This window comes from Gopherus flavomarginatus, chromosome 2 (genome assembly GCF_025201925.1).
Source record: "Gopherus flavomarginatus isolate rGopFla2 chromosome 2, rGopFla2.mat.asm, whole genome shotgun sequence".
NCBI classification, from domain to species: Eukaryota; Metazoa; Chordata; order Testudines; family Testudinidae; genus Gopherus; species Gopherus flavomarginatus.
In genome coordinates this window covers 9305761-9318997 of record NC_066618.1, presented here as the reverse complement: position 1 = coordinate 9318997, position 13237 = coordinate 9305761, and the positions used below count along the sequence as shown (strand labels likewise).

At 49.4% G+C, this 13237-nt stretch overlaps 1 protein-coding gene across 1 annotated transcript in view; it reads right to left on the bottom strand.

Moving 5' to 3' along the window:
* The window catches only part of HHATL (hedgehog acyltransferase like), a 47046-nt gene that overhangs the window by 9592 nt on the left and 24217 nt on the right, over positions 1–13237 (bottom strand). Inside the window, exon 7 of the mRNA XM_050942664.1 lies at positions 1413–1584. Within this exon, the coding sequence (XP_050798621.1) occupies positions 1413–1584 (172 nt within the window). The remainder of the gene's footprint in view (positions 1–1412; positions 1585–13237) is intronic.

Genomic DNA, 13237 nt, shown 5'->3' with positions numbered 1-13237 from the left:
CTGCTATGATACACTACAAAATTAAAAACAATTGAAGTGAAAAGTGGTTTCAAACCAAAAAAGTTGAAACGTTTCGTATGGAACATGTCAAAATGGGAAGTTTTCATAGGGTCAGAACTCCCCCCACTTTCCCCTCCACTTGGTTTTCTTCTAAACCAAAATTCCAGTGAAACTGACCCGATTTCAGAAAGAATTTTCATCTAGATGCAACTGCATGTTCTGACAAAATAGGCATTTAACCCGCTCTGGTTGCCACCAAGGGGATCTGTTTTCCTCTGGGGTCCGGACCACATATAGAAGTAACTTGAATTGTGATCTTGTTTGGGCAGGGACTGTCTTTTTGTTGTGAATTTGCATGGCACCTATGGGGTCATGGTCTGTGACTGAGGTTCCTAGGCAATGCCATAATACATAAATCATCATCATCATAATAGGCTTAGGACGCTGCTGCTTCCTCTGAGCTAGCAGATCTGGTCTTTTTAACTCAAGCAGTAGAGGTTTGTGCTTTTAGATCTAGAACTCCTGGATTGAGGAGAATGGCTCTCGTAGCATATGCCAGCCGACTCAGCACCGGTATCAGCGGTTAACCCAGGCGTCACACTTTAAAACAAATCAAAGTTTGTTTTTATTCCATTCTTAAATCTTCCCATATGTTCAGAGGCTGAGCTATGGGCACATTCTGGTTTCAGAAAGCACCATGGCAAGTGCACCTTTGCCTGAAATGAATCAGGCTCAGCCAGCGGCAAGTTTTCTCTTTATTTGGTTGTTGCTGGTGGCTCTTGATTCAAGGCTCTGTCTTCTGTGACACCTCTGCCTGTGTCCACACACATGCATAGTAGGCCAGATTCTGCTCCCGGTTACATCAGTGCAGATGCGGAGCCACTGCACTGAAGTCCTCTGCATTTTACCCTCTGGTGGCTGTGGCTGAGATCAGAATCTCAGACTCTGACCCCGCCAATACAGAGTCATGATAAACAGTGGGGAAGCTGTTGTTGAACATTAAAGTAGATACTTTGACAGTGTCTCTTGTTGTCTTAGAACTTTGGCCCAGGGGCCAAAATGTTCATACATGGCCACTAATTCTGGGTTACCGGGTGCCCCCTTGAGACACCTTGGGGCTGATTTTCAGAAGTGCTGAGCTCCTATGATTCCCACTGAGATCAATGAGAGCTGCTGAGTGCCAGGCCTTTTTATTAGAGCTCCCTAAATAATGATTCAGTTGCCCAACTTCACGCACCCACGATTAACCTTGATTTATCTTCGCTTATTACATTACATTATCCAGGCACCTGAATAAAAATATTAGTTAACATTTCAGACTCGAGAAGTTCCTAAATCTGCTATGATCAGAGACTGCCAATGACCAAGTGGTTAAGGGACAGGAATGAAAGGTGGTTCTCTGCGTCACTCACCTAAAGCCCAGTCTGAGAGCCGACTCACGAACTTCACGTCCACAGGAAGGGTCAAGATGTAGAAGAAGTGGAAAAACACGTCCACCGCGACGATTGCCCCCAGGTGGAGAAAAGCCTGGACGCGAATGTTCCACATCTCATTGTCTTTGCGTCTCAGCTCGCTGGTGCTTACCTATTGGGAAGACGAGCACGGGAAGGGCTGAACTGAAATGGACGCACTTGCTATGCCACCCAGAGAATGGACTGAGAGTCAAACAGCCACCTTTGATCATCTCTAGTAGACTTTCCCCAGCCTGCCTGAAGCCTTGGCTACACTGGGATTTTGTAGCTCTGCAGTTTCTCTTTGAAGTTTGTTTTTGAAGTTTTTTGTTGCAGGATGGCTACTTTTAAATCTGTTATCTAATGTCCAGGGAAACTGAAGTTTTCTCCTCCTGGCTTTTGCATCTTACCATTCCTGATGTCTGATTTGTGTCCATTTATTCTTTTACGTAGAGATTGTCCGGTTTGGCCAATGTACGTGGCAGAGGGGCATTGCTGGCACATGATGGCATCTATCACATTGGTAGATGTGCAGGTGAATGACCCCTAATGGTGTGGCTGATGTGATTGGGTCCTCTGATGGTGTTGCTAGAGTAGATACAGGGACAGAGTTTGTTATAGGGATTGGGGTTTGTTATAGGGATTGGTTCCTGAGTTAGTGTTTCTGTGGTGTGGTGTGTAGTTGCTGGTGAGTATTTGCTTCAGGTTGGGGAGCTGTCTGTAAGCGAGGACTGGCCTGTCTTCCAAGATCTGTGAGAGTGAGGGATCATCCTTCAGGATAGGTTGTAGATCCTTGATGATGCGCTGGAGACTTTCTAATTGGGGGCTGTAGGTGACGGTCAGTGGTGTTCTGTTATTTTGCTTGTTGGGCTTGTCCTGTAGTAGGTGACTTCTGTGTACCTGTCTCGCTCTGTCAATCTGTTTCCCCACTTCCCCAGGTCAGTAGTGTAGTTTTAAGAATGTTTGATAAAGCTGCAGAAGCTACAATTCATTTGCAAACTTAACACCATTAATTTGGGCTTGAATAGGGACTGGGAGAGGCTGGCTCACTACAAAAGCAATTTCCTCTCTCTTGGTATTGACACCTCCTCATCAGTTATTGGGAGTGGACCACATCCACCCTGATCGAATTGGCCTTGTCACCACTGGTTCTCCACTTGTAAGGTAACTCCCTTCTCTTCATGTGCTAGTATATTTATGCCGTATCTGTAATTTTCACTCCATGCATCGTAAGAAGTGAGGTTTTTTACTCACGAAAGCTTATGCCCAAATAAATCTGTTAGTCTTTAAGGTGCCACTGGACTCCTTGTTGTTTTTGTGGATACAGACTAACACGGCTACCTCTCTGATACTTGTGTGCATCAAGCTGCTCTGGCAAGCACAATCCTGGCTGCTCCTCCTGCTGGGGCAGGGTGACTTCACTCTGACCCCTACTTTTTAGAATGGCCATTGCACCATGTGCATATTCCCTGACCGCAGTTTCACTGCCATGCAGCAAGTGTTGTAATAAAAGACAGGAAGGGCTGGAAGCCCTGTCACCACACTGGACAAGGCTCTCAGGAATCCAGAGCAGGGAGAATCCTGTAACAGTTGGGGCTGCTCTTTTCCCTCTCTGATTTCAGGGGCTCATTGGTGTGCTTTGCAGTAACAATCATTGCTATTCCTCCCAGTACCAGCAGCCTCCCTTGAATATCGGACTATAATAATGTTCCTAGCAAGCATTTAGGATTATACTGGGGAGATTGACAGCCTTGGCTCTCAGCAGCTCTGTAAAATTGCTGCTGAATAAGAAATCTGCTTATATTTACTACGATTTCTTCATTCCCCATGGAGCGGGAGTTCTTGGAAAGCACTTTGGCGGCGGCTGTAATAGCCCAATCGACAGAAACAGATGATTTCCAAGGATTAAAGCATTGGCCAGCATCGCCTGTGTATGTTACTCTCGCACAGCCTTTGATATTGGCCTGCAAGCAGCCCCACTGTCAGGAAATGAAGAGGCTTCCAAACATAGGAGCAGAGAAGCCACCGGAGTTTAATGCGGCGGGGATCAGCTGTTACTGGCCGATTATCCCAGCTGTCATTTCTCCCCTCTAACAACGGGTTCTGGAACATTGAGGTCTAAGAGGAAACATCTGTGACGCAGTGCAAGGGGCTTCAGCGAATCACAAGGTTCTCCGCTCAGCTCTCTATTTCTAAAGCCATCCCTACGCAGTGTCCCGGGCTGGGTGTGGGGATGGATGGAAGGCCTGACTCAGCATTCCCATGGATACCACACACAACATCCTTCCAGGCGATTCATCCCAGTACGGGCTGTAGGTCAGCTGCCTTCTCTTTGCACTCAGGGGCAGTGCAGAGCCTAGCTGAGAGGAAGGATGGTGCAGTGATTAGGACTCTAGTGTGGGAGACAGCAGACTGGGGTTGATTCCCTGAGCCACCACAAACTTCCAGTCTGACTTTGGACAACTCACTTAGCTGCTCTGTGCCTCAGTTTCCCCTCTAGACAATGGGAATTGTAGCCCTGCCCTGCCTCTCAGTGGTGCTGTGACAGTGCATTAAAGAGTGTGAGGCCAGCAGAGGTAATGGTAATTGTGGCCATATAAGCCCTTTAAATAGATGATTGGTGTGGAGGTGGTAGCAGTGGCTATGATTCAGGTTACCCAATGCTTTCTGTGATAAAGATGCTGTTTTCACTTGCTTTGGGCTGAAATGTGCCACACTGGGCATCTGCCTCAGGCAGAATGATTTTTGGAAAGTTTCAGCTCAAATGGCTCAGCTGTTTCTGAAAATGAGGCTGGGGGGGGGCGAGGAGGGGGAATTGGAAATAAATTGTTTTGCCCAGGGTTAAAAAATTCTGGCAATCTTTCATTTGAGAAGCTCTAGTGCCTCCCAGCTTTGGAGTGGGCACTAGAAATTTGGCAGGATCATGACCTTTGCCTCAGGAAGGTGCGCTAGGCTGGGGCCATGGGGTTTAGAGTGCGGGAGGGGGCTCTGGGCCGGGGAGGGGGTTGGGGAGCAGGAGGGGGTGAGGGCTCTGGTTGCGGGTTCGGGCTTTGGGGTGGGGCTGGGGATGAGGGGTTTGGGGTGCAGGAGGGGCCTCTGGACTGGGATCGAGGGGTTCGGAGTGCAGGAGGGGGCTCCAGGCTCGAGTTTGGGTGTGAGAGGAGGCTCAGGGATGGGGCAGGGGCTGTGGTGGCATGAGAGGGTTCAGGATGTAGGCAGCCCTGACCTCAGGCTCCTGGGAAGTGGCTGGCATGTCTGTCTGGCTCCTAGGTGGAGGTGTGGCCAGGCGGCTGTGTGTGCTGCCCCTGCCTGCAGGCACCACCCCTGCAGCTCGTGTTGGCCATGGTTCCCAGCCAATGGGAGCTGCAGAACTGGCACTTGGGGTGGGGGGCAGCACATAGAGCCCCCATGGCTGCCCCTGCGCTTAGGAGCCAGAGGGAGGTGTTGGCCACTTCCTAGGAGCCACCCAGAGCTGGGCAGGCACCTTGCCTGCCCCACTGTGGGCGGCCAACTGGACTTTTAACAGCCCAGTCAGCAATGCTGACTGGAGCCGCCAGGGTCCCTTTTCGCCCAGGCGTTCTGGTGGAAAACTGGATGCCTGGCAACCCTAGCAGGAACCAGAGTGTGGAGATGGATAGAAGGGAAAGGGCTGGAGCCAGGGTTGGGGGGATTGGATAGGAGCAGAAGAGGGGAGCGGCTGCTTGGATGGGAGGCAGTGGATGGACACCGATGGAGAGAGGGAAGGAACAGGGAATGGGGGGTTGGATAGGTGCAGAGAGGGAAGGGGGCAGGAGCTCGGGGTGGGGTGGGAATAGAATAGGTACAGAGGGAGAGGGTACGGCTAGGAGCAATAATGGAGGGGGAGGAGGAAGGAGGCACAGAGGATGGATATGAACAGTAGGGGATGGATTGGAGCCTGGATGGGAGGAAGATAGGAGGAGCGGCGTACAAGGACAGGAGCTGGGGTAGGGTCAATAAGAGCAGAGGGGAATGAGAACAAGCTGGGAGCACAAGAGCAGAAGGATCTATAACCACTAGAGAACACTTCCCTCGAACCTGGAACTTAACCCAAAGCTTCTGAATATCATCATTTCTCTGCTGTCAGCAAAATAGTTGGGAAAGTCGGCATCCCCCTGTAGTGGCTGGTCCACACCGAGAATACCAGCCTGCTTGTGATAGCAGTGACTCTGTTAGCTCAAGTGGCAGACCTCTCGGCTGTGGCTCGCAAAATCTGAACCCATGGAGGGAGTCAATACGCTTCCACAGGATGGAACTTGGCCAGTTTGCTTGTTCAGCAGCTTAGAAAATTGCATACGAAACACCTAAATTAAGGTTAAGGTTGCAAAGTCAAGTACTGAAAAGCTAGAAAATACCAGTTTAAGGGTGCCCTTAATTCAGCTCTCCTTTGTATGTATCTGTAATGAGCCATTCTTTAATTACATGATCACTTACTAATTTTCCCACCGGACCCTGCCCAGGAAATTTCCATCCAGTTGAATACCACCCTGGCGAATCGGATTCTATCCCTGCCGCAGTGTCAGCTGTTCTTGTGGCAGTCTCTCCAGAGGGCCCAGCTTTCTGCTAACTGTCTCCTTCTGTCCATCTCAAATTAGCTCATTCCATCAGCCCTTAATCTCCAGGGCTTGCAGTCTTCCTTTGTCCTCTTGTCAGTTTCTCAGAGGCAGCCTGGGATGAGGCTGTGGCCCGTCTGCTATCCCAGACCTTACTGCCTCCTCATCTCTCTCTGGTGTCCTTCCGTTGGAGCTGGGCATGTTTTCCTTATTGGTCCCAGCTGTGGTGCCTGCCTCCATAATGGGCCGTTCTGGCAGCTGCGCTGGGGTGTAGTCAGGTGGTTGCCTGTTGTAAGAGCCTGGAACATCGGATGTTCCCACAGGGCCACCCGGCGGGTCTGCAGAGCCACATCGCAAGAGCACTGTGGAGAGCAGGCGCCGCAGAATGTCCCACCCAAAGGACCCAGAGTGACAGTATCCTGTGGCCCTCTGATTGGCAAAGTGCAGTATTTAACCCGGCAGGGGCCCCGGGAAGTTGTCTGGGCAACCATACAGACTTCTGCCACTGCTGCGACTTCAGATCTCATCTCGTCTTTTGATCTCCAGTCTCCGACCCCAGCCTGATGCTGACCCTGACTCTCACAGGCTGGTACTACCTCTGATCTCTGAACCTGGCCCAACTCTGACTCTTGCTTATTGAACCTGGCTCTAGTAATTCCTCTGACCCCTGCTCATGGACTACCGTCCTTGACCTGTGGACCCCAGCCCAGCTGTGACTGCTAGGCTACACTACCTATACCCGGGTTCCTTACATCTGTAAGTGGAGAAGATTCTCTTCTCCCTTCTGCCTATGCTCAGTATGGGGTTTGTAAACCTAATTACATCTCCTCCTCCACAAGGCCGAGGCCTGGCCTTGGCTGGCAAAGGAACTTCTCTTGACAGAAAATCGGCATTGAGATGCAAGCTTCCTGCCTTCTGTTGTATTAGGGCGGCCTCTTCATCTCTGAAGGCTCTGTCCTTTAGAGCTGGGCTTGTTTTCCTTATTGGGCCCATCTGTGGGTGCCTGTCTCCATGATGGGCAGTTGTGGCAGCAGCACTGGCTGCCTGTGAATGGGGAAAGGCTAACCCCCCAGTTCTGCCTGTGCTCAGTGTCGGCTTGGTGAACACCATGACACTCTACCAGGGAGTTTTTATGTGATGCTGGGCAAGTCAGCTGGTTGCTAATTCTGAGTTCCTCATTTTTGGGGTGTGGAGCCTGATGCAGCTGGGACTACATAGACTCATAGACTTTAAGATCAGAAGGGACCATTATGATCTTCTAGTCTGACCTCCTGCACAATGCAGGCCACAGAATCTCACCTGCCCACTCCTGTAACAAACCCCTGACCTATGTCTGAGCTATTGAAGTCTTCAACTTATCCCTTACAAGCATCGCAGGAACATCTTTTAATGGAGTGTTTTGGATTGGTAAGACCCCTTTGGACACCCCACTTTCTGTTCCAAAAAGGTTAGCTGAGTGGACTCCCCCCTCCAGGAGATCTGACCCCCAGTCTTCCCTTAAAACCTGATTCACAGGAGAAGGATCTGGCATCTTAAATGCAGATTTTTTAACCTTCTCCTGGGAAAGATCCTCCCTGCAATATGCAGAGGTGCTGAGCGCTCACAGAAACTGAAGTCAGTCGAAGTTGTGCTTTGAACAAACAGAGTGCAATTTAATGCTAAGCACTCTGAAAACCCAAGCCCTCGCTGTTCCACGCTGGGGACCCGAAATTAGTGGAAATTTTTACCCTAATCGCTCTGTGCCTCAGTTTCCCATCTGTCAAATGGGAATAACAGCCCCTCATCTCATACAAGAAAATTTCATTAATTGAAAAGTGAAGCCTTTAGATATTATAGTGCTGAGTGCCATAGCAACACCTCTGGGGAAATGAACAATTCTGTATTCAGTGCCAGCACTGGATGGTATTCAGTAAATAAGACTGGGGGGGAGGGGGACAACGGCACACACTGGATGAACAGAAATACAGAATAGCTACCCACACTGGCTCACCATCCTGTGAATGGAATGAGGCAGAGTCCTGGGGAGAAAGACTCCAAGGTCTAGTAATATGTAATGATATCTGGTCATGTCATAACACATACACACAAGGAGGCCAGATTGAAGTTACTCCGGCAACCTGAATTCTGGCATTTCCTAACTTTTGCGTGCTTGACTTTGTCCAGGTTGTAATGTTCTTCGCACATGATTTTTGGGTGTGTGACAGATACAACGGCTTCCTGTTGACACTCATGCTTTTGCGCATGACCCAGCTGTCATAAACAGATAGCTAAGGGTTAATGTCTCTTTCACCTGAAGCACCTGACCAGAGGACCAATCAGGAAACCGGATTTTTTCAACTTTGGGTGGAGGGAACTGAGTGTTTTTGTCTTTGTTTTCTGGCTGCCTGCCTTCTCTGAGCTTTGGAGAAGTAGCTCTACTTTCTAGTCTTCTGTTTCTAAGTGTAAGGACAAAGAGATCAGATAGTAAGTTCTATGGTTTTCTTTTCTTTGGTATTTGCATGAATATAAGTGCTGGAGTGCTTTGATTTGTATTCTTTTTGAATAAGGCTGTTTATTCAATATTCTTTTAAGAAATTGCCCTGTATTGTGTCATCTTAATACAGAGAGAACATTTGTACTTATTTTTCTTTCTTTTTATATAAAGCTTTCTTTTAAGACCTGTTGGAGTTTTTCTTTACTTCAGGGAAATTGAGTCTGTACTCACCAGGGAATTGGTGGGAGGAAGAAATCAAGGGGAGATTTGTGTGTTGGATCGCTAGCCTGATTTTGCATTCCCTCTAGGGGAATAGGAAAGTACTTTTTGTTTTCAGGATTGGGAACAGAGAGGGGGAGTCTCTCTGTGTAGTTTCACAGAGCTTGTGTCTGTGTATCTCTCCAGGAGCACCTGGAGGGGGGAAGGGAAAAAGGATTATTTCCCTTTGTTGTGAGACTCAAGGGATTTGGGTCTTGGGGTCCCCAGGAAAGGTTTTTCAGGGGGACCAGAGTGCCCCAAAACACTCTAATTTTTTGGGTGGTGGCAGCAGGTACCAGGTCCAAGCTGGTAACTAAGCTTGGAGGTTTTCATGCTAACCCCCATATTTTGGACGCTAAGGTCCAAATCTGGGACTAAGGTTATTACATGGTGTGCAGCTGGTGGGACTAGAATCCAGAAGCCAGTAGGAATATTATATTTTTCTTTTCTCTGCTAAGGGCTTTTTAGCAGAGAGAAACAGTTGGTTTTAAAAGGGAACCAGAGAGAATTTTTTTTTCTGCTCTCTCTCGCAGTTTGTGGCTTGCATGTTAAGGGTCTTTTGTCATGCAATAGCCCTCCCATTAGGGGGCAAGTACCGGCACTTATATGCATGCAAATAAAGTGGTTTTTCTGGTTTCCCTTCATTGAACATTAGCTAGAGAGAGAAAAGGAAAATTAGCTAAAGGCACTGTTGCTAGGCAGACTTCAGGAGGCAACAGAGAACCTGCAGTTCAGAAGATAAACACCGGAGGGCACCCCAACACAAGAAAACAGGCACCATGACTTCTAAGGCAAAAATTGACGCCGAAGGACAAATCAAAAAAGCTGAACACAGGCGACAGATGGAGATGAAAGAAAAGGAAGAAAGCATCAAACTGGCAGCCTTCCAAAGAGAACAGGCGGCCCAAGAGGCAGCACACAAAAGAAAACTAGAAGAAGAAGAGGTGGCCCACCGCCGAGAAATGGAAAAGCACCAAAAAGAAATGGAAAAACAACAAAAAGAGAATGAAGAGAAGGAAAAACAGAGAAAACATGAACTGGAATTGGCAAAAGCTGGGCTGCATGTGCCAGCCAACCCTAACAACCCGGTGCCAAATATTGCTCCACAGCACAGGAAATTTCCCACCTACAAGGCAGGTGATGACACCGAGGCCTTCTTGGAAAATTTTGAAAGAGCCTGTCTTGGGTACAGCATTCCCGAAGACCAGTACATGGTAGAATTGAGGTCACAGCTCAGTGGACCTTTAGCAGAGGTGGCAGCTGAAATGCCTAAGCACCAAATGAATGACTATAAACTTTTTCTAACCAAGGCCAGATACAGGATGGGGATAACCCCAGATCATGCCCGTCGGCGCTTCAGAACCCAAAAGTGGAAACCAGAGGTGTCATTTCCCAAACACGCCTACTACATTGCAAAAAACTATGAGGCCTGGCTAACAGGAAACAACATTCAAACCTTGGAAGAACTGAACCTCCTCATACAAATGGAGCAGTTCTTGGATGGTGTTCCTGAAGACATCACACGGTACATACAAGATGGACACCCCAAGAATATCGCTGAGGCGGGGGAGATTGGAGCCAAATGGATGGAACTGGCAGAAAGCAAAAAAGCTACTGTCAAGGGGAACGATTACCCCAGGGGGCACACAGACCATAAACCCTACCACCGAGGACAGCCAAAGACCCCACATACCACCCAAGTAAAGCCACAGATACCCTACCCTTCAACCTCACCAGTCTCCAGTAACTCACCTCGGCCCAGTGACCCATCAGATGGAAGATGCTTTAAGTGTAATGAACTGGGACATATCAAGGCCAAGTGTCCCAAGAACACCATGCGAGTGCAATTCATTACACCACCATCACACCAAAGATCCCCAGGCCCGGATGCCTCTCAAATACCCTTGGAGCGAAGGGAAAATTTGAGAGTGGGCGGAAAGAAGGTTACTGCGTGGAGAGACACGGGGGCACAAGTGTCAGCTATCCACCAATCCTTCGTTGACCCCAAATTCATCAACCCAAAGGCCAAAGTTACAATTTACCCCTTCATGTCACAAGCTGTAGACTTGCCTACAGCTCAACTGCCTGTCCAGTACAAAGGCTGGTCAGGAATGTGGACTTTTGCAGTCTATGACAATTATCCTATCCCCATGCTACTGGGGGAAGACTTGGCCAACCAGGTGAGGCGGGCCAAGAGAGTGGGAATGGTTACACGTAGCCAAACCAGGCAAGCTTCCAGACCCATTCCTGTTCCTGAGCCGTCCACAGAGGCCCCGTCTGTGTTACCAGAGACCCAGACAGAGGTAGTGGACCCGGATTCCATGCCAACCACTGAAACAGCCACAGCACCTCCAGTCCCAGGCCCGGAACTGGAACAGCAACCAGCACCAGCAAGTGCAACCCCATCTTCAAACTCAACGCCAGAGGGCGCCAGCGAGCCAGAACTGGCAGAAGCACAAGACAGCCATACCCAAAAGGCTCAGCCAGAGCCTGAAATACCCTCAGGTGCACCAGCGGAGAGCGGTACACCAGCAACGGAAACAACCCCATCACCTACATCGCTTCCAGAGGGACCAAGCCCAAGTCCACAGTCTGAGGAAGAACTGGTGACCCCAGCCTCAAGGGAACAGTTCCAGGCTGAGCAGGAAGCGGATGACAGCCTTCAGAAAGCTTGGGCAGCGGCACGGAGCACCCCACCGCCTCTCAGCTCTTCTAATCGATCCCGGTTTGTTATAGACCAAGGACTTTTGTACAAGGAAATTCTTTCTGGTGGACACCGGGAAGAATGGCAGCCGCAAAAAACAGTTGGTGGTTCCAACTAAGTACCGGGGGAAGCTCTTAAGCTTAGCCCATAATCATCCCAGTGGCCATGCTGGGGTGAACAGAACCAAGGACCGGTTGGGGAAGTCCTTCCACTGGGAGGGGATGGGCAAGGACGTTGCCAAGTATGTCCGGTCTTGTGAGGTATGCCAAAGAGTGGGTAAGCCTCAAGACCAGGTCAAGGCCCCTCTCCAGCCACTCCCCATAATTGAGGTCCCATTTCAGCGAGTAGCTGTGGATATTCTGGGCCCTTTCCCAAAAAAGACGCCCAGAGGAAAGCAGTACGTACTGACTTTAGTGGACTTTGCTACCCGATGGCCAGAAGCAGTAGCTCTAGGCAACACCAGGGCTAACACTGTGTGCCTGGCCCTAACAGACATCTTTGCCAGGGTAGGTTGGCCCTCTGACATCCTTACAGATTCAGGGTCTAATTTCCTGGCAGGGACCATGGAAAAACTGTGGGAAACTCATGGGGTGAATCACTTGATTGCCACCCCGTACCACCATCAAACCAATGGCCTGGTTGAAAGGTTCAATGGAACTTTGGGGGCCATGATACGAAAATTCATCAACGAATTCTCCAATAATTGGGACCTAGTGTTGCAGCAGTTGCTGTTTGCCTACAGGGCTGTACCACATCCCAGTTTAGGGTTTTCACCATTTGAACTTGTGTATGGTCACGAGGTTAAGGGGCCATTACAGTTGGTAAAGCAGCAATGGGAGGGGTTTACGCCTTCTCCAGGAACTAACATGCTGGACTTTGTAAGCAACCTACAAAGCACCCTCCGACACTCTTTAGCCCTTGCTAGAGAGAACCTAAAGGATGCTCAAGAAGAGCAAAAGGCCTGGTATGACAGACATGCCAGAGATCGGTCCTTCAAGGTAGGAGACCAGGTTATGGTCTTGAAGGCGCAACAGGCCCATAAGATGGAAGCATCATGGGAAGGGCCCTTCACGGTCCAAGAGCGCCTGGGAGCTGTAAACTACCTCATAGCATTTCCCAATTCCTCACTAAAGCCTAAAGTGTACCATGTTAATTCTCTCAAGCCTTTCTATTCCAGAGACTTACAGGTTTGTCAGTTTACAGTCCAGGGAGATGATGCTGAGTGGCCTGACGGTGTCTACTACGACGGGAAAAAAGACGGTGGCGTGGAAGAGGTCAACCTCTCAACCACCCTGGAACGTCTGCAGCGGCAACAAATCAAGGAGCTGTGCACTAGCTTCGCCCCACTGTTCTCAGCCACCCCAGGACGGACTGAACGGGCATACCACTCCATTGATACAGGTAATGCTCACCCAATCAGAACCCCACCCTACCGAGTGTCTCCTCATGCCCAAGCCGCTATAGAACGGGAGATCCAGAACATGCTACAGATGGGTATAATCCGCTCATCTACCAGTGCATGGGCATCTCCAGTGGTTCTGGTACCCAAACCAGATGGGGAAATACGCTTTTGCGTGGACTACCGTAAGCTAAATGCTGTAACTCGTCCGGACAACTATCCAATGCCACGTACCGATGAGCTATTGGAGAAGTTGGGACGTGCCCAGTTCATCTCTACAATAGACTTAACCAAGGGGTACTGGCAAGTACCGCTAGATGAACCTGCCAAGGAGAGGTCAGCATTCGTCACCCATGCGGGGGTGTATGAATTCAATGTCCT